Source organism: Pelophylax lessonae (assembly GCF_965119305.1).
Source record: "Pelophylax lessonae genome assembly, chromosome: 5".
Classification (NCBI taxonomy): domain Eukaryota; kingdom Metazoa; phylum Chordata; class Amphibia; order Anura; family Ranidae; genus Pelophylax; species Pelophylax lessonae.
In genome coordinates, this window is record NC_138772.1 from 90,227,094 (window position 1) to 90,246,373 (window position 19,280).

At 42.1% G+C, this 19,280-nt stretch overlaps 1 protein-coding gene across 9 annotated transcripts in view; it reads right to left on the reverse strand.

Moving 5' to 3' along the window:
• PARD3 (par-3 family cell polarity regulator) overlaps positions 1-19,280 on the reverse strand; it is a 901,610-nt gene that overhangs the window by 569,629 nt on the left and 312,701 nt on the right. For 6 of the 9 annotated variants that reach the window (XM_082258259.1, XM_082258257.1, XM_082258263.1 and 3 more), the window contains exons 4-5: positions 17,385-17,563; positions 6,450-6,581 (exon numbers count right to left, since the gene is read on the reverse strand). In XM_082258259.1, coding sequence (XP_082114385.1) covers positions 6,450-6,581; positions 17,385-17,563 — 311 coding nt within the window. The remainder of the gene's footprint in view (positions 1-6,449; positions 6,582-17,384; positions 17,564-19,280) is intronic. The other 3 variants (XM_082258262.1, XM_082258264.1, XM_082258261.1) reach the window with 1 other exon arrangement.

Genomic DNA, 19,280 nt, shown 5'->3' on the forward strand with positions numbered 1-19,280 from the left:
TGCAGAGAAGTGTTTTACTAAAAAGACGCCCACCCACTGTGTATAACAGTTATACACAGTGAGTGAGTGTGCAGTATTGGTATGGCATTTTTTTTTTTTTTTTTTAAGTTAGGAGAGCCTTTTTTTTTTTGGTTAGTTGGTTGGTAATGCAAACGGTCAGTGCTCAGTATTAATGCAAACGGTCAGTGCTCAGTATTAATGCAAACGGTCAGTGCTCAGTATTAATGCAAATGGTCAGCAGTCAGTATTAATGCAATGGTTTTGTTCTTTAATGGTTTTGTTCATTTTGTGCACCTATGTATAAATATATACCGTCCTAAATATATACCTATGTTTTGAATTTGAAAAAATCATATTTTATTTTTCCAATTAAGAAGGGTTCGGTGAATGCGCATATGAAACTGGTGGGGTTCAGTACCTCCAACAAGGTTAAGAACCACTGGTCTACTGTGTTTTATAAAGTCTAGAACAACCCTCTACCAGGCAATTATAGAGCACTTTATCCTTCCCTCTGCTGACCAGCTTTATGAAAATACTGATTTCATTTTTCAGCAGAACTTGGCACATGCACACTTTGCCAAACGTACCAATACCTTGTTAAATGATCATGGTATCACTGTGCTTGATTGGCCAGCAAACTTGCCTGACCTAAACCCCATAGAGAATCGGTGGGGTAGTGTCAAGAGGAAGATGAGAGACATCAGACCCAACAATGCAGGCAAGCTGAAGGCGGCTAACAAAGCAACCTGGGCTTCCATAACACCTCAGCAGTGCTACAGGCTGATCACCTCCATGCCACTGACATGGGCGCAGTAATAATGCAAAAGGTGCCCCGACCAAGTATTGAATACATATTATATTGTACATGGACATACTTTTCAGTAAGCCAACATTTCTGTAATAAAAACCCATTTTTTTATTGGTCTCATGTAATATTCTAATTTTCGGAGATACTGAATTAAAAGAAAAATGTTTGAAATACATCACCCTGTGTGTAATAAATCTATATAATATAGGAGTTTCACTTTTTGAATTTAATTACTCAAATAAATTAACTTTTTGATGATATTCTAATTTTTTGAGATGCACCTGTAAATACACTGGGAACCAATTGCTGGAGTTTTAGGAGAGGAATGTGGTTTAATTCTTGCCTGATATAGGATTCTAACGGCTCAACAGTCCCGAGTCTTCTATGTCATTTTTTAGTTTCAAGATGCTCCAAATTTTTTCAATTGGTGAAAGGTCTGGACAGCAGGCAGGCAAGTTAAGCAAATGGACTCTTCTATTATGAAGACATGCTGTTGTCATAGATGCAATATGTGGTTTAGCATTCTCCTGCTGAAATACGCAAGGCCTTCTCTGAAAAAGATGGGATGCGTATGCTGCTCTAAAACCTTGATATATCTTTCAGCACTGATGGTGCCTTTCCAGATGTGCAAGCTGCCCATTTCTTACGCACTAATGTTCACCCATACCATCAGAGATGCATGTGTTTTAAATTAATGCAGATAGTAAGCCAGAAAATCCCTCTACTCTGGAGTATGCAGCACCCAAGGTTGCCAACTAGAATGTCAAATTTGGAATAATTTGGCCACATAACAGTTTTCTACTTTTAAAAAGACCATTTAAATGAGCTTTGGCCCAGAGAAGATGTCCGCTCACAGTAAACAAACTGGATAACTGGAAATTCATAAATGCACAGATGTTTTGTGATTCACAAATCATCAGGCTGAATTTACCAAAGAAATAGTCAGATGAAGCTTGCAAAGTAAATACAGCAAAAACAAGAATACCATTACTAACATAACACCTATTTTCTGATATAAATTTTTATGTTGCAGCAGCAAGAAAATGTTTTATGCAAATTGCACAGTTTCCGAATATAACCTAAAATCAGCTCAAATGAATGAAATTACAGAATGTGTTGAAAATTGGATCATATTCTATTATATATAAACAACTACATTTTCTTGGGAAGAAAGACTTAATTTAGAAATCTACATCCCAAGCTTTCATTTATCTATGCTGTCAGAAATCTGCTCAACAACGCAGACTAAGTAAACAACACTTTTTCTAAATCTCTATTCATCAACAATATACACTAGGGAAGCCTTTCTCAACCAGGGTTCCTCCACAGTTTGCGCTGAGATGGTTAACCACTGACATCAATGATCTTTTTAGATGGGATCTGGCAGATCTGTGCAGCATGTCTGCGCATGTGCGGAACCCTTTGCGCATGTGCAGACACACTGCAGTCCCTGCCAGTAAACTGGCAGAGACCCCCACGTTGTATCTGTGCATGCATTAGATCAAACAGGCTGCCTCCTGAGATGAGTGACATAGAAATCCCAGGAGGCGGTTTGCACAACCCCATGCATATGCAGAAACACTGCAACAGAAGTGACTCTGACATTCCAGGGCATGTGTGGGGTCCGGTTACAACATTCTTGCCTAGGAGGGCCTGTTCTTTGGGGGGTAAAAAGTACTTACATACGGGTTTGCTCAATGTACTGCAGTCCTGATATTCCTTTAGATGTAGGACTCCGTTAAACTAATTAGGGACTGTAGAGTAAACATTTTTTGTGAGCTTAGGCTTCTAAGGGATTGTTGCACATTCAATAAATACACATGTAAACGCACAGTGTAGCTAAAATCGATTTTTACACATTAATTGGCACCACTTTTAATAATGGTATTTTAATTCATCCAATATATAACAGGAACTTGACTTTAAATATGGATTTCAAGTTGATGAATATGAAAAAAAATAAAAAAAAAATAACTGTGTGTGGAGGTGGACATCTTGATAGAGCTTTGCTTTTTTAGGTCTGTGACTGATAGAAGAATAATCAGACAGCAACAGAAAGTACAAAACACAGATCCGCAGAATAAAGCAAAATCTTGTGCATTCTTACAGTGTAATTCCTTAGGTACAGCTTTCTCTTCAACAAGAACAGTGAGCATTGTGGCTGAGACATCATCAAGTCTCGCTCTAAATCTCATGATGCTTGGAGAAAGAGGAGGCAGAGGAGGAGCAGGACATTGCACTATTTATGGGAAAACTTTACAATTTCAATCTACAACTGTAAAGATATTGCCTTTATAAACCTACAGTATATACTTACAATATTTGTGTTTGCATTGGAACTAATGTACAAGTAGCTGTGACTATTACCCATAACAACAAGTTCACTTATCATACTGAGCCATCTGTATATGTGAGCAGCCCAAATACCTGCCAAGAGTCAGCAGTGGTGCCCTAGGTAATCTCACACTGCAGATTTACAACTATGAGGCTCAAGACTGAGGAAATGTACTGCTATTTTTCATGGATGAAAAAGGGTAGATTTTTTTCTAGGGTACTGCTTAGGTACAATTTACATTTCTAAAAGCTCTTTATGATATAGCCAATGCACTTAAGACCTGGTTCACACCACTGTGGCTTTGAAATCGCGCTACTTCAGCGTGATTTTAAAGCTATGGACCAGTGCGATTTGCACCTCCGATCTCATTTCGGCTTGTGGCTTCATTCAATAAAAATCAATGCAAGTCGCAATGAAATCGGGAAAAAGTAGTGCAGGAAACTTTTGCAAAGTTTCTGTGACCTCAGTCAAGGCGATTTGAAGGGTTCCATTGCCGTCAACAGGGTGCGACCTGTCATACAATTTGGAACTATCAAATTGCAAGACAAATCGCATCAGTGTGAACAAGGGATTCATGAAGCATTTACCGACTTCCAAAAGGAGATATTGTAAAAAGTAAACATAGGAATTTTTATTTTATTTTCCTGTTTTTAAGTATATGATCGAATCCAAATTATTTGGGAGGACATAATATTGGAATTTTAAAGGCCAAAAATAAACTAAGAATACATCAGTAAGGATAAAGACTACACAATGAGCACAAACTGATGGACAACCTGCTTATGTTCTTGAAAAGACAAAACAAGCATCCAGCTCACTATGACCTTAATACTGGAAATCAAGTTACATTGAGACTTGTAACTTGATTTAATGGCTCTAATGCTTTTAATTTTCCTATCTACTCTGTAAAGTAGATCTACAGGGCCTGCGCTGAGACGCAACCAAGACAGCCTTTGTAAAATCTGAACTATTTTCTTTTTCCCCGTTTAATAATTCCTAGAGATTGACTTACATAGGTCTGTATTGTTTTAATTTGGTTCACTGCTGTGCGTGATTTTCTGCAATTTGATTTGCGAAAATCAAATTTTTGTATCAGTCTGGGTAGAAATGAAATAAAGAGGGTAAACTGGTATATAAAATAATTTCATTGTGTTTGGGTGAATTACGTCCACATTCTAGACAGAGGAGGAACAGAACATTGCACTGTTTATGGAAAAACATTACAATTTCAATCTACAACTGCACTAAAATATAATTCATTTTTGCGTTGGGACTAATGTACTGTAATGTAGCTGTGACTATCAACCATAGCAAAAACGCCACCTATATTGAGCCGTCTGTATACGTGAGCAACGCAAATTCCTACCAACCTTTTGCTAGGGCTGAAAGGGTGTCTAGCTGTAACATGTGCCGTATATAGGTGACTTTGGCACCCCTACATAAACTGATAATATCAGTCAGCATGGAACCAAAAAAAATAAAAGACTAGTAAACAACTTCACATTATAATTGGTGACTGCGGACAACACCTCCACAATTCTTTGCTCTTGTTTTACACCTTGGCCCTGGGGGACATCATTTGTCAAAGTGTTTGACATAAGAACTGTTACCAGAGCAACTAACTACGATCAAGACTACACTAGAAAAGGACAACTGGAGAAGTTTTTATTCTGGCTGTGAAGATATATAGTCAGGTATTGGTTTGAACATTGGGCTTAATCCACAGAGTTTAAAAAAAAACTGTCCATGTTGTCCCAAAGCAATCCGATTCAAAACTAGTCCCGGAGTGCGGCTGTAAGGCAATACTACACTCCATGCCTACTTTAATGCTTTATTGTGACCACATTAGGGGCTCATGCACACAGGGCTAAAAAAAAATGCCTCTTTTACAGGTGTTTGCCTCTACGTGTCAATGCACACATACTGTAGGAGGAGTTTACAGGTGAATTACAAGATGAAAAAAAAAACACCGGCACTTTTAGGAGAGAAGCTTTTGGGCATATTAGACACATTTAGTGCTTCACCATTCATTCCAATGGCCAGAATAAATTATTATCCTGGCAAATGGAATCCATAAATGCTCAAACACTTGAGGCCCCTAAACTGCTTTTTCCTGCCAGGAGTAAAAAAGCCAGAGGAGAAATTCACACACCCTGTGTGCATGAAGCCTAGGTATGGACAGCCCTGTTTTCCATCATCTGTGAAGGAGTTTTAGCTCTACCACAAATTAAAATATAGAAGTAGCCAAAGCCAACAATAAATTAAGCAGTCGCCCCACACCAAAAAAATAAAAAAAAAAAAAAAACAGGCCCTTCACTATTCTTGTTTTCCCAAACAGAGGTTAGAATTAAGAGAATGAAAAGGCCCCATTTACTGCTGTACATACAGATATAATAGAGCTCTTTTTGCCAATATTTCACACTTATACCAGCGACATGCTCCTGCATGCATGCCTAAGCTAAGGGAAGGTGGATCCCAGGAAGTAAATGCTACATGAATCATTTGCCTTTACAGAAATGCCAGGGGCCATAGAGACATGGGCGGATAGGGGAGGTTAGTTTTAATGTTAAAAATTAATTAAACAGGGTTTTTGATTTGTGGTTGTCAGATGCAGTGAAAAATCACTTTAATAGCCCTTCCTAGCACAGAACAAAAATGAGGTCACTTCACCTATAAAATGTGGAATGATAAAAAAAAATGTGTGTGTATAACCAGAGATCTATACAGATCTTCAGTTAGAAATTATAAAAAAAAAAAAAAAAACCTTGTGTTTTAGACCTCAAATTACTATGGCAATTTTCTTTAGCTACATATACTAAAACTTTCAGGGAAAAAAAAAATGTAAGGCCTATGCAGGAGTCATGTCTTTGGCAGTCATTTTCTCAGAAAAGAGACAATTCTGTAGAGACGATCCCACAACAGACGCCATTGCTGAGGAAAGCTCTCCGCTCACGTACGGCCAACTACCCAGTCCAAACCTCTACCAAGTGCAAAGCCATGACTGATAGTGGCAGTGTTGGAACTCTGCAAACCAACAAAGTTCCTTACATGAAGTAGCACTAACAGGCACACATGACAAAAATGGGCCAGATGACCCACACTCCCCAATTATCATAGCAAAAGGCAGCAAGAAAATGCATTTATGATAAACCATGATTATTAGTACATATGTCTTTAGGCTATTACCGATACATCTCATAGTATCGTAATATGGATTTTTTGATGGAATGGTTACAGATGCCTGGGCAACCTCTAGGGGGCACTTTCTATTAATAATGGCATCAAACAAAAGGTTTATTGTTTTACCTGCTCCTGCCTCTCTAGCCACTTGTCCACCAGAGGGTGACTGGCACTCAGGGAAGAGCGGGCTTTATCTCTTTCAAACTGTTTAGACCAGTTACTGGTATCTCTGGGCAGACTCCTGTAGTTCTCATCTTTCTGTTTTAAAAGAAAGAAAAACACATGATTAAACTATTCTGTCACTATACAAAGAGCATATACACTCTTGGGAAAGCACCACCACCACCGTTTCTGCCTATGAAAAGATACATGCATTAAAATGGATATGAAGTATCTACATAACACTGATCATTTGACTCAATCCAATACAGGCCTTTACTAACAAACAAAAAAAATAGCAGGTCTGCCTGTCATAATACAGATTCATATTTTTGTAAGCCAAAAATAAATTAAAAAAAAGAAATCCCTTATAAAGTATGAGTAATTACATGCAATATATAAAATATGTCTCATATGTCTGGCTGGCTGCCAGAGAAACTATTTTAGTATAGTACACTAAAGACAGCCTACCTGAATTGGAGCACCAAAATTGTACTAAATTCCATACAGCTGAAAGCCCTGATAAGGGATAGCCTAACTATACGCTACCCATGCCTGGCAAAGGCTCCACCGACAATGGAGCTGGAAGAGTGAATAAGTCAGAATGGATCAATAGAATCAAGTGCTGTGTCAGAGGAATAAAGCCAGCGGCATCATGTAGGCATTGTTGTGGCAGCGCTAGTTGATCTAAATTGGTCTATCAAGTATGCCACCCCACCCTAATAAGAGTACAGAATGGTAAGCCAATGTAGGAATGCTGAACAGATAAAGCTCATTTATACAAAGCCATAATGTGGACTGCATCATCTGTCAATGTTCATGATACAATGCTTGTTCTTCACCTTGAGCACGAGACGTGGGAAGGTTTCCAAATTCAGGTCTATATTGTTAATAAGGTTCAATGTAATAGTTGTGTTGACAGACCAGGGTGGTGCTTTAAATATCATCACTTTTAAATGATGAAAGGCCTAAAACATTATCACTATTATTCAATCTAAAGCAGTAGTCCCCAAACTGCGGCTGTTTGCTTCACTTTATCCAGCCCTTGGAGCAAAATTTCATCCTCTGACATGAAAGTGCACAATTCCCAATGACACTTAACGATGGGGCACAGTTCTTGCCAGTAACACCAACGATGGGGCACAGTTCTTGCCAGTGACACCAACGATGGGGCACAGTTCTTGCCAATGACACCAACGATGGGGCACAGTTCTCGACAGTGACACCAACGATGGGGCACAGTTCTCGCCAGTGACACCAACGATGGGGCACAGTTCTTGCCAGTGACACCAACGATGGGGCACAGTTCTTGCCAGTGACACCAACGATGGGGCACAGTTCATGCCAGTGACACCAACGATGGGGCACAGTTCTTGCCAGTGACACCAACGATGGGGCACAGTTCTTGCCAGTGACACCAACGATGGGGCACAGTTCTTGCCAGTGACACCAACGATGGGGCACAGTTCTTGCCAGTGACACCAACGATGGGGCACAGTTCTTGCCAGTGACACCAACGATGGGGCAGAGTTCTTGCCAGTGACACCAATGATGGGGCAGAGTTTCTCTCACTATCACCAAAGATGGGGCATTGTTTACTGCCACTGACGCCGGGACATTTTCCGCTTCCAGTGGCCACAGTGCAGCCCCTTAAAGTATCAAGGACAGTAAACCTGTCCCTCTGTTTAGAAAGTGTGTCCAGTTCTTGTCTGTACATCCAATTTCCAAAAACAAGATTGTCCAAAACGCTTTTTCACAGAGCACCAATGATGTGCATACTTTGCTGTATCCAAAATTTAGTTCATTGCAGGAAAACGCTGGCCTACAGAAAAAAACACAGCTTTAAAATGTAAAAAAAAAATAAAAAATCACCAAGAAGCGTTGGGACATTAACTGAAGAGGCGCATAGGATCCAGGGAATAGTGATTTCAGAACCATGCTTTAACTTACTTGTTCCTTTTAGCCCACAACACCATAAACCTGCCTGGTTGCACCAATTTAACAATCAGAGATCTTTAGCTAATCAGAAGAATAATGAAATACTGAAAAAGTGATAGCTTAGCAAGGAATGAAATATGAAGAGGCTCTAGACTTGGCAGATCTGCCAACAGAGCATAGTCCAGGACTGAGCTATCATACATGTAGGAAGCCTGCTGTGTGGTTTCACCGATCTGTAACTTATTGCTTGAATTTACAGACAGTCACATCCACCCCGTTAAGTAGAAAGCCAGCAGCTGGTCTGTGTGATCGCAGTGCAGAGCTGCCACTTAGATCAGGAGCAGAATATAACTGGGAGACTTAACACATCTGCCCAGCTAGGTGTTACTGCTGCCCGGAATAACACAACAATGGCAGAACAGTTTTCACATTCATATAGTCACACTGGCTACCCGGCTACTTTGAGATCTATGCTTGTAATATCAAAAACAGGGCTTGTCATTTCACACAACTCCACAGTACATGGATCAAATACAAATGCAAACCTCTCAAGCATCTTGATTGCTATAAAAAACAAATTGCCCACCTGTAACTGCTATACGCTCACTGCAGTTGTCCAATTTCAAGCTAGTTAAAAATAGTTTTTTTTTTTAATATTTTTTTTGCCTTTTTATCCTTTTAAGTCTGTAAGAAAACAAATGTTGCTGTTCGTCAGAGTACGTTTCTTCCAAAATCAGTACAACTGCTCTGGTGTGGGGGTTTTCATTTCTTTTAAGGGGTGGTTCACATTAGTGCAGGGAGTTACGTTTCTGCAGAAAAAAAAGGCACCTTTCTGCAAGGGCACACAGAAAACAATGGTTTCCTGCATGCCCAGTTAGCACTTCAACACTGCAGAGCAGAACAGTGCGGGAAAAATGTAATATGTCTGCATTTTTCTGCACTGCTCCATAGCTATCTGTGTGATCCTGTGTTTCTATGCACAGCAGATGAGCTGCCGTGCATAGAAATAAATGCCCCTTTGAGATATTCCATTGAAAGTTTAGGGTAAAAAAAAAAAAAAAAAAGGGGGGGGAACCGTGCATTGCAATGTCCCCCCAGCTGTGATCACTACCCACAAAGAAAAAAACTGAACTTTTTTCCTCTGTGGGTGGTGAGAACCCACCTTAAATGGGATCTTCTAAATGGCGCAATGGACAAAAAAGAGACAAAAATACAAAACTCGCATAAGACATTTTAAAAAATGGCAGATTTGGCACTATTACAATTCCGGTTGACAATTAATTTAGAGCTCCACTCAGCATTACTACATCATGAAAATGGAACTCAGAAAAAAGGCTTTAACCCATATGGTGTTGCCACATCTTTAAAAGCCAAGACCATGCGAGACCAAGAACCAACAATTTTAGCTGTGTGGCCATCTGTCCTCATCAGAAACTATAAGCGGAGTAAACCTTGGGAAAAAAAAAAAATCCTTGGCTTCTATTAGTTTAACACTTTCCCTAGATTTGCTATATGCCAGCCCGAATAGACTCTGCAAGGATGTGTACAGAAGAGACATATACAGTATCTCACAAAAGTGAGTACACTCCTCACATTTTTTAAGTATTTTATTATATCTTTTCATGTGACAACACTGAAGAAATTACATTTTGCTACAATGTAAAGTAGTGTACAGATTGTATAACAGTGTATGTTTGCTGTCCCCTCAAAATAACTCAACACAGCCATTAATGTCTAAAACGCTAGCACCAAAAGTGAGTATACCCCTAAATTAAAATGTCCAAATTGGGCCCAATTAACCATTTTCCCTCCCCGGTATCATGTCACTCAGTGTTACAAGGTCTCAGGTGTGAATGGGGAGCAGGTGTGTTTAAGTATTGTTGCTCTACATAAAGATGGCCTAGGCTATAAGAAGATTTCTAAGACCCTGAAACTGAGCTGCAGCACAGTGGCCAAGACCATACAGCTATTTAACAGTACAAGCTCTACTCAGAATAGGCCTCGTCATGGTCAACCAAAGAACTTGAGTTCATGTGCTCCGCGTCATAGCCAGAGGCTGTCTTTGGAAAATAGACGTATGAGTGCTGCCAGCATTGCTGCAAAGGTTGAAGGGGTGGGGGTCAGTCTGTCAGTGCTCAGACCATGTGCCGCACACTGAATCAAATTGGTCTGCATGGCTGTTGCCCAAGAAGGAACACTCTTCTAAAGATGATGCACAAAACAGCCCGAAAACAGTTTGCAGAAGACAAGCAGACTAAGGACATGGATTACTGGAATTATGTCCTGTGGTCTGATGAGACCAAGATAAACTTATTTTGTTCAGATGGTGTCAAGTGTGTGTGGCGGCAATCATGTGAGGAATGCAAAGACAAGTGTGTCCTCCTTACAGTTAAGCATGGTGGTGGGAGTGTCATGGTCTGGGACTGCATGAGTGCTGCTGGCACTGGGGAGCTACAGTGCATTGAGGGAACCATGAATGCAAACATGTACTGTGACATACTGAAGCAGAGCATGATCCCTCCCTTCGGAGACTGAGCCACAGGGCAGTATTCCAACAGGATAACGAACCCAAACACACCTCCAATATGACCCACTGCCTTGCTAAAGAAGCTAAGGGTAAAGGTGATGGACTGCCAAAGCATGTCTTCAGACCTAAACCCTATTGAGTATCTGTGGGACATCTTCAAAAGGAAGATGGAGGAGCGCAAGGTCTCTAACATCCACCAGGTCTGTGATGTCATCACGGAGGAGTGTAAGAGGACTCCAGTGGCAACCTGTGAAGCTCTGGTGAACTCCATGCTCAAGAGGGTTAAGGTAGTGCTGGAAAATAATGGTGGCCACACAAAATATTGACACTTTGGGCCCAATTTGGACATTTTAACTTGGGGGTGTACTCGCTTTTGTTGCCAGCAAATTAGACATTATTGTGTGTGGAGTTCTTTTAAGGGAATAGAAGATATACACTGTTATACAAGCTTTACATTCACTACTTTACATTGTAGCAAAGTGTAATTTTTTTAGTATTGTCACATGAAAAGATAATAAAATATTTACAAAAAATGTGAGGGGTGTACTTACTTTTGTGTGATACTGTATGTATATCCTAGACTTATGTAAGAACAGGCAGAAGTCTTGACTTGATCAGTAGTTATAGAAATAAGGGGGAAAACAAGCACAAATGGCAATGATTCTATACCAAGTCTCAGCTTTTCATCTTGTGCTATACTAAAATGAAGCACAACAGAGATGTAAATCCAAACATCAGTTTTTGCATCTTCCTGACACCAGTGTAAGCATGAGTTGACTGTACCAGAATTGAAATTTTTTTTTTTTTTTACCTATATATACTACAAAATATCCCTGAAGTTCAGTCCTGAGGACATTTTTAAAGTCACCAACAATATAAAATAGAAATAATGGCACAGTGCATTTATTGCTTCACCTTCAGAAACCTTAGGCAAAGGCATAGGTAAAAATGTGCATAGTTCATACTCTAGAGTTGAATACATTGGTTCTGAGAAAAGCAGACAGAAATGTACTCTATGAAATAACACATGAAGACATACTGGTAATACTCAATTGTAAGGACAGTCGGAAACCGGCACCACCTTTCTTGCTTTCTAGCTCTGGCAAAAATCTCCTGGGATACTCGTATTACATATCCTGTGCAATCGCCACCACACTACACGTTCTGGGCAATATTTGCCACACTGCGTATGTGCCATCATACGGGGGCACAGCCAGCCCCCTGATGATGTAAAAAGAGAAGATGGGGGAGCAAGGGCCCAGAATGCAGCGACAAAGTGGCTGGTTATATCTGAAAATGCTGAGCAGGTGAGTATTTGTTTTTTCAGAACAACCCAGCAGACAAGGGAAGAAGTAAAAAAAATAAAAAAAATTTGGGGGGAGTGAAGTTCCTCTTACAGTCTGGGTGTCCCACCCCCATATTCTCGTTCAAAGCCTCACTTTGTGTATATTCCACTGCAAACTGGTTTTACCTTTTTTTATGAAGTGGTTTAAAATGTTATAGGAAAAAGAAAAAAAAACGTTTAACCAACCACTTCAGCAGCCTTCTTCTCTAGGCTGCTCCAAACCGTGGTCACACTCCTGCCGCCTCCACATTTAATGCAGGATTATTAGCCCTGTATTGTATGAAATTATGTTGGGGGACAGCCCACAGCCTGAAGTGGAGGAGAAAAAAAATGGGATTTTTTACTTACCGTAAAATCCATTTCTCCGGTGTTCACTGAGGGACACAGCTCCTGATTCTTCTTAACCAGTGGGATGTCCCAAAGCAGTGTTAAACATGAGGGGTGGGAAAACATTAGAAAAAAAATTCCCAAGGCTAACCATAGCCAACCAGGTAACATAGAACTATACCATAAAAAAACTGGAGCTCACATGAAAAAAACAATACACCCTCAAACAGGACCAGGTTCTCTAAACAGCAGCCAGCAAAACCTTGCGGCCAAAAGAAGCATCCGCAGATGCCAACACAAATACTTTACAAAAAAATTGGTAAAAGTGTGCACTGACGACCAGGTGGCAGCCTTGCAATCTTGCGCCACTGACGCTTGAAGACGGAAAGCCCAGGAGACACTAAGCGCCCTAGTAAAGTGCGCCTAAACAGGAAAAGGAGGAACCTGACCCCAGATGCAATAGGCCTGAACCACCATCCGATCCATCTGGAAATGGTCCATGAGCCGAACTTGATCTCGTAGCCTGACTGAATAACTGTGTGAACCCACTTGGGTTGTACCAGGGAGGTCCATGGATCCGGAAACCAGCGAAAACATTCCCCCAACCCAGATACGGTTGAGGGCGCCCTTTCATGCAGAGGCAGCCTTGTCCGCAGGTCTGGAAGAACCTGCTTGTGGCTTGCCAAACCAGGTTCTCTTGGAACTTCTAGTGGAGGCCCTGACTTTTGATCCCTTGTCTTGAGACCCTGAGAGACAAAGAGGCAGCTTAGGAGCCGAGGAGAATGGCCCACATCTGCGACGGGGCACCTTGCCTTTGGTAGCCTGCGGAAGAAGAGTACTCTTATCCTCTGTGAGACACTGAATGATGTCATCCAGGGAAGCGCCAAACAGGCAATCGAAGCTCCAAACAGGCGATCCCCTACAAGAAGGAGATCAGATGAGGCCTTTTTAAAAGTCTAGTCCGCAGACCAGCATTTCAGCCAGACAATACACTGAAGGACCACTGCTGATACAGACAGCCTAGAAATCAAAGCAGCCATCACAGACAAACTGTAGCCCCTGGGCCAGCCAGTCGGCCAGCTCCGCAAAGACAGGGGGAAGCTGTTCTAAGCTTAGCCCACTCAGTCAGAGTGGGCCTAATTGCCAAACCAGCCACAAAGCACATATGGCGGGCCAGAGCATCCGCCCTCTTATTAGCTGGCCTGTAAAGGTCGGAGACTCCTCAACCGGAATGAAGGTAACCCAATTTGACCTGGAAACCAGGGAGTCCACCACCTTTAATGCAGTAAATCCTCTTAAGGATACCGCAAGCAAAAAACGCCTAGCAACCACTGCGTTTTGGACACCTCCACTGTTTTGTGACAAGGAACACCCTCACCGCTTAGGAGGGCCTGTGATGCCAAAAGGAACTGGTGCCTCCAACATGGCATCAGCTGCAACCTCCATTTTTAAAGTTTCACGCACTGATACAAGCAGTGCATCCACCAGCGCCTATTTAAGCGCGGCTATAGGAGCAGAGGAATCATCTTAACTGTGAGCACTCAGGGTGCATGGACGCAGACCCAGCAGAGTCGCTATATACTGAACTCACCCCAAAAACAAACAGGGGAGGCCGCCAACTGAGATCCCGCAAGGGGACACCGGCCAAGGATCCACAAATGGACCATCTATTGACCCTGCAAAAAAACAAGGGGGTCGCCCTCCACAGAAGACATAATAGGACATAGCCCCCTTAAAAAGGAGGATGCCATCCTTCACGTGGACGCGCAGGCAGGGTACCCTCGCTAAAACAAGGCAGGTGCCCCACACAATAATGGCGGCAAGACTGTCATTAAAAATGAAGCACCCCACAGCGCCACAGTGAAAGGTGCTAAGCTGATCATATGGCCGCAGCCTACATTTTTGTGGAGGCCCAGCCGCAATTGCTCGGATCCTCAGCCCGGCAGAAGCCCAAAAGAAGCATGGGAGCTTCAGCTAGACGCCCTGTGGCCGCCCCCCAAAGGCGGTACCCGACTTGGCCACATGGCCCAGTAGGCCGCAGACCGCGGCCTAAATTTTTGAGGGTGCCCAGCTGCCAGGAGCCCCAGCGAAGCCGAGCACCCAGGGACAGTGGAGAGGAAAGCAGATGCCCAAACAGGAGGCAGCACAGCCGCTGCCAAAAATTTTGGCCGGATCCTGCCATGTGAGGCCTGCGGATGCTAAACTATCCACTCCCCCAGCCCATAGGACATCACTGCCCTAGTCACCAACCCCCAGGATGGCAGGGAAACCTGCTCAACCCCCCATTGCGCACCAGGAAAACCCAGTAAGTAGCCCGGTCAGGAGCAACTCGAACCAGCCCCCCTTAAGAGCATGTTGCAACAGCCAGCTCATAGGCTCACCCAGAGAGGGGGAAGGGGGGGGCAGAAAGACACAAAGTGACCGAAATTTTAGAGGGGGGAGGGGAACCCGGGGGTTTTATCACCCTAGGGAGGGGCCCGCATCCACCCCAAAACCCTCCAGGGGTAGTGGGGGAACAGCTACTTACCACACCAGGAACAGCGTGGGCACTGCCCTGGACAGGACACCGCTCCATTGTAATGTGGGTGCTGTCAGCCAGAAGGAAACGCTGCGACTCAGGCCAAAGCCAGTTTGTATGGAAACTCACAGGCCAGCTCCTGTCCAGTGCAGCTTTGTCAAGGCCAACCTAGCGCAGAGCTGCGGTCTGCACCCTGGCCGGACTGGGGGGACCCTGAGGATCTATATTATCTAGCTTGTCACCCATTTCGGCCCTTGATTGTAGTTCTCACAGGAACAAAATAATAAAAAGAAGGAAAAAAAATTCCTTGTAAAATGAAAAATTTCCAGGACCAGAGATCCCAGCAAGGAACTAGGTCCTTACTCCTGACTAGGCAGAAAAAAACTGAGTGCCTATAAGCTGAGAGTGGATGTAGACCCCCTGGGACTGCCCCATAAGCGTAGTCAAGCTTTTTTCTGCCTAGTGTCCTACTCCTGTAGGGGGAAGTAACCCAATGGTTAAGAAGAATCTGGAACTGTGTCAGTCAATGAATGAAAAAGAAAGACGAGCACTCGAGCAGGGTGTAAGGTAAAACATCCTCTTCTTCTCCTCCTGGACCTAACAAGCATTGAAAGAGAAAGTAAACTCTGACCCGCTACTTGTACCGATAGGTAAGCCTATAATAAGGCTTACCTATAGGTACTGTAAATATCTCCTAAACTGGCATAGTTTAGGAGATATTTAGTATACATGCAGCCAATGACGCCATAGTGAATAGCAACTCCCCCACGCATGTGCGAGAGTGACGTCACACGGCTCCGGCCAATCACACTGCCAGAGTCCGCGGACCTGGTAGGAACTGCCAGTTTGCAACAAGGCCCCATTGCACAGCAAGGGTTAAAGAGAAAGTAAAGTTTTTATTTTTTTTTTTTTTCTAGCTCCATGAGCTTTCTGTTTTTAGGAATAGCAAGATCTGTCTGTCATAAAATCTTATGTTCTTCTCCATATTGGAGTCTTGCTCTTCTTGCTACCACTCATTGTACTGCATTCTCCAGTGAATAATAAACTAAAAATCCAACCACGCAATTGTTTTTCTAAAGGGGAAATAAAGTGGATATATAACTGAAAGAACGTATTATCATTCAATGTGAACATTTGTTAAACTGCATTGTTTAGCCCAAATGAGAAAACTTCCAGGCAACAAGCGATTTAAGTCAGTGAGCTACTAAAGTTATTACGCTAATCCTTAAACTCTACTAAAATCAGAAAAGTAAATTTATCCTAATATGATTACTCTTTAAAAAACAGCAGTCTGCCCTCAACAAGCTTTTCACAGGGTTGCTAGGAATGTATCAAATATTCCCCCTCTCCCCAGCTGTTAAAGGATCTAATGCTAGTTTTTTTTTTTTCTAGAGGATAAGATAAAACAGAATATTACTCATCTTAATCCAGTATTCTGCAGTCTTCCTTCCTCCCTGCTCACTGACATTACAATATTCACTTCAGGGCCAGCAGCCACATCCTATCCTGAGGATGGGACCACTTGTCCTGCATGGTAACTCATGAGGTTGAAGTGCCTGCTCACATTCCTCACTTAAGAAAGAGGCCCAGGCCACCAGCTGACATGAGACTGTGGGTAAGGCAAGTCATACTATATCTGAATTCATCATCTAGAAAAAAAACAAGCAATTAATCTTTTTATTAGCTGAAAGCAGTGCTGAAAAAAAAGGTAGTGTTACTGCCCAGGCGGTTAGCGGTAAACATTTTCAGTATCCCTAAGGTACCCCCAAGAATGTTCAGCTTCAAAAAAACTGCCAACTATACATCATTTTTAATGAAACTAAACACAGAATAATTATAGATATGCATCATTTGGCAGGTATAACAGTTATCTCCAAATCCTTTTTTAAGTAAACTGTTGCAAAAACACTTGCAAGATGGTATCATTTCACATGCTGAAGAAATTAAAAGCTGATCTCGGAAGTTCTGAATCCATTGATCCCGCGGCATATGGTATTGCAGATGGGAGAAGGTGAACTTGGAGAAGGCTAATTGTTTCAAAACATGTCTCTGTTTCTACGACCGATCGTCAGGGACAGGAAAGCAGCAGACATAACAACTGTACTTTTCACAGGGAGAATAGCTGCCTCGGGGCTGCAGCCCAGTGGAGGATGCTGCAATAACACTACTGACATGAAGAAACAATTACAGTCAGAGAGAAGAATGAGAAAGCTCAATGGCAGGCAGTAAAGTGTGTGTGATCCATACCTTTCTGTCACTGCCAGTGTGGCCTGCAGGGGGGTTTTTCTTGGTGTAGCCTGCTGTTGTAGACCATCTTGAGGGGTTCCTGCGAGAGGGCTCTTCTGATGAGAAATTGGAGTCGCTGACTGAGGTGGTAATTCCTACTAATGCCGGATCGCTACTACGACGCACGTGCAGTGGCATATCTGAAAGAAAACGAGGAATAAAATAAACATGTAACAAGCACTACTGAGGCATTGCATAGTAGCTTGCAAGAAAACAAAAACACAAAAAGCTACGTTTCCATGGGTAACCTATTCACCTAATAGCATAACCACATACATACTCAACGTGGAAAGTGGTCATGTCTGAACATCACTGGTAATAATTACCAAATTCAAACACAATATGCTAAGTTTGATAACTACACAGCCAGCAATCAGATCTCACCTTCTGGCAGACCGCAAAATTAATGCTAAATACTGACTGGATACTTTATGCTGCTGACTGTTACACTCAGCTCTATAAACAGGACCCTGTGTATACACTTAATCCATAAGGGTACTACAGCACATTTTAACTTGACTTCTTGACATGATGCTAGTCAACGGGCTGAGTGATTGGGTCCACCTGTCAGTTTTACAGGTGGACCCGATCGGATCCTTTAGTCTCCTCTATGGAGAGGCAGGAGACTGGAAGAAAAGTTACAAACCCTATGCATATTGAGTCACTTTTTTTCCTGGCCATTTGTATACTACAAAAAAAAAAATGTTTTTAATCTTTTCATTTAAAAAAAAAAAAAAATATCTTTGAAGCAATCTTTACTCTCTATCATAGATACTGATGTTGTAAGCATCCATTATTCCCTTTTAAAATTCCCCCTATACTTGCAAATGATCCAAGTATAGTGAAAGTGCCATGAAATCTGCCTGCTTTCCTTCATTTGTATTTAGAGAGGGGCAGGCTTTAGGCGGGCGGTGGGGATATGTAAATATGCAGCGTGACCTGCAGCTTCTGAAGACGTCACACTGATGACGAAACGTGTCAAGCTGGGACACACGCTGCAACGTACTTCGGTGTAGGTAGAATGCGCGTCGCTACTAGGCTAGTCCGGCTTACACTGCACAATGCAGAAGCCTGGATGGGAGAGAGTTTTTTTTATAATGTTTTATGTTTAGCCCCTACACACGGGCTTTAAATAAAGGGTTATAAACATTTTTACGCTATGTGGAGTCCGCTCTCCATTTTTGTTTTCCATCTCTTATATTCATTTTGGAGTTCTCATCAACTGCGAGGAAGGGGGTTCGAATGACCAGTTGGAGAGAACATTCTGGAGAATACATCCTGGTCAAGGAGACCATCAAAGCTTCCTTTGATCCTATTGCCTTATGGTAAGGAGGATCAAGACCGTTTGGTGAGTGGGGATTTTTACAATCACTGTCCACGCAGGGTGTTACCTTTTCTTGGTTTAAAGCTATCACTTTTTGTGGGATGCACTGATTTATCACGGCAGGAAGAGTGAGCCTTTGGAAGTCACGGAGGACTTTTTTTGGGACTGTTTTCATTTGGATATTAGTGTGCACTGGGGTTAGGCACAAATTCTTTATATATGGTTTTTGTTTCACTAACATATGCATTGCATAGGTATGTTATATTGATGGTGCCATTTGTTTCAATTTTTGCACATTTTTTAGAGCAAGCGCTGTTGCCTGCATAGAATATAGCACTTATGCATATTTTATTACATTGTGTAACCTGTAGGTTTACAACAGCAGCGGCTAATTTATTTGTTGATTGGCGCAAATGGTTTCATAATATTATGTAGTGTCTTTAGCAGAAATGGAAAGTGTATGTCAAGTCAAAAATCCTTCTTCTAGTTTTGGAGAAAGTGTAGGTATTAACTTCTATCTGGTGCTCTGTTAG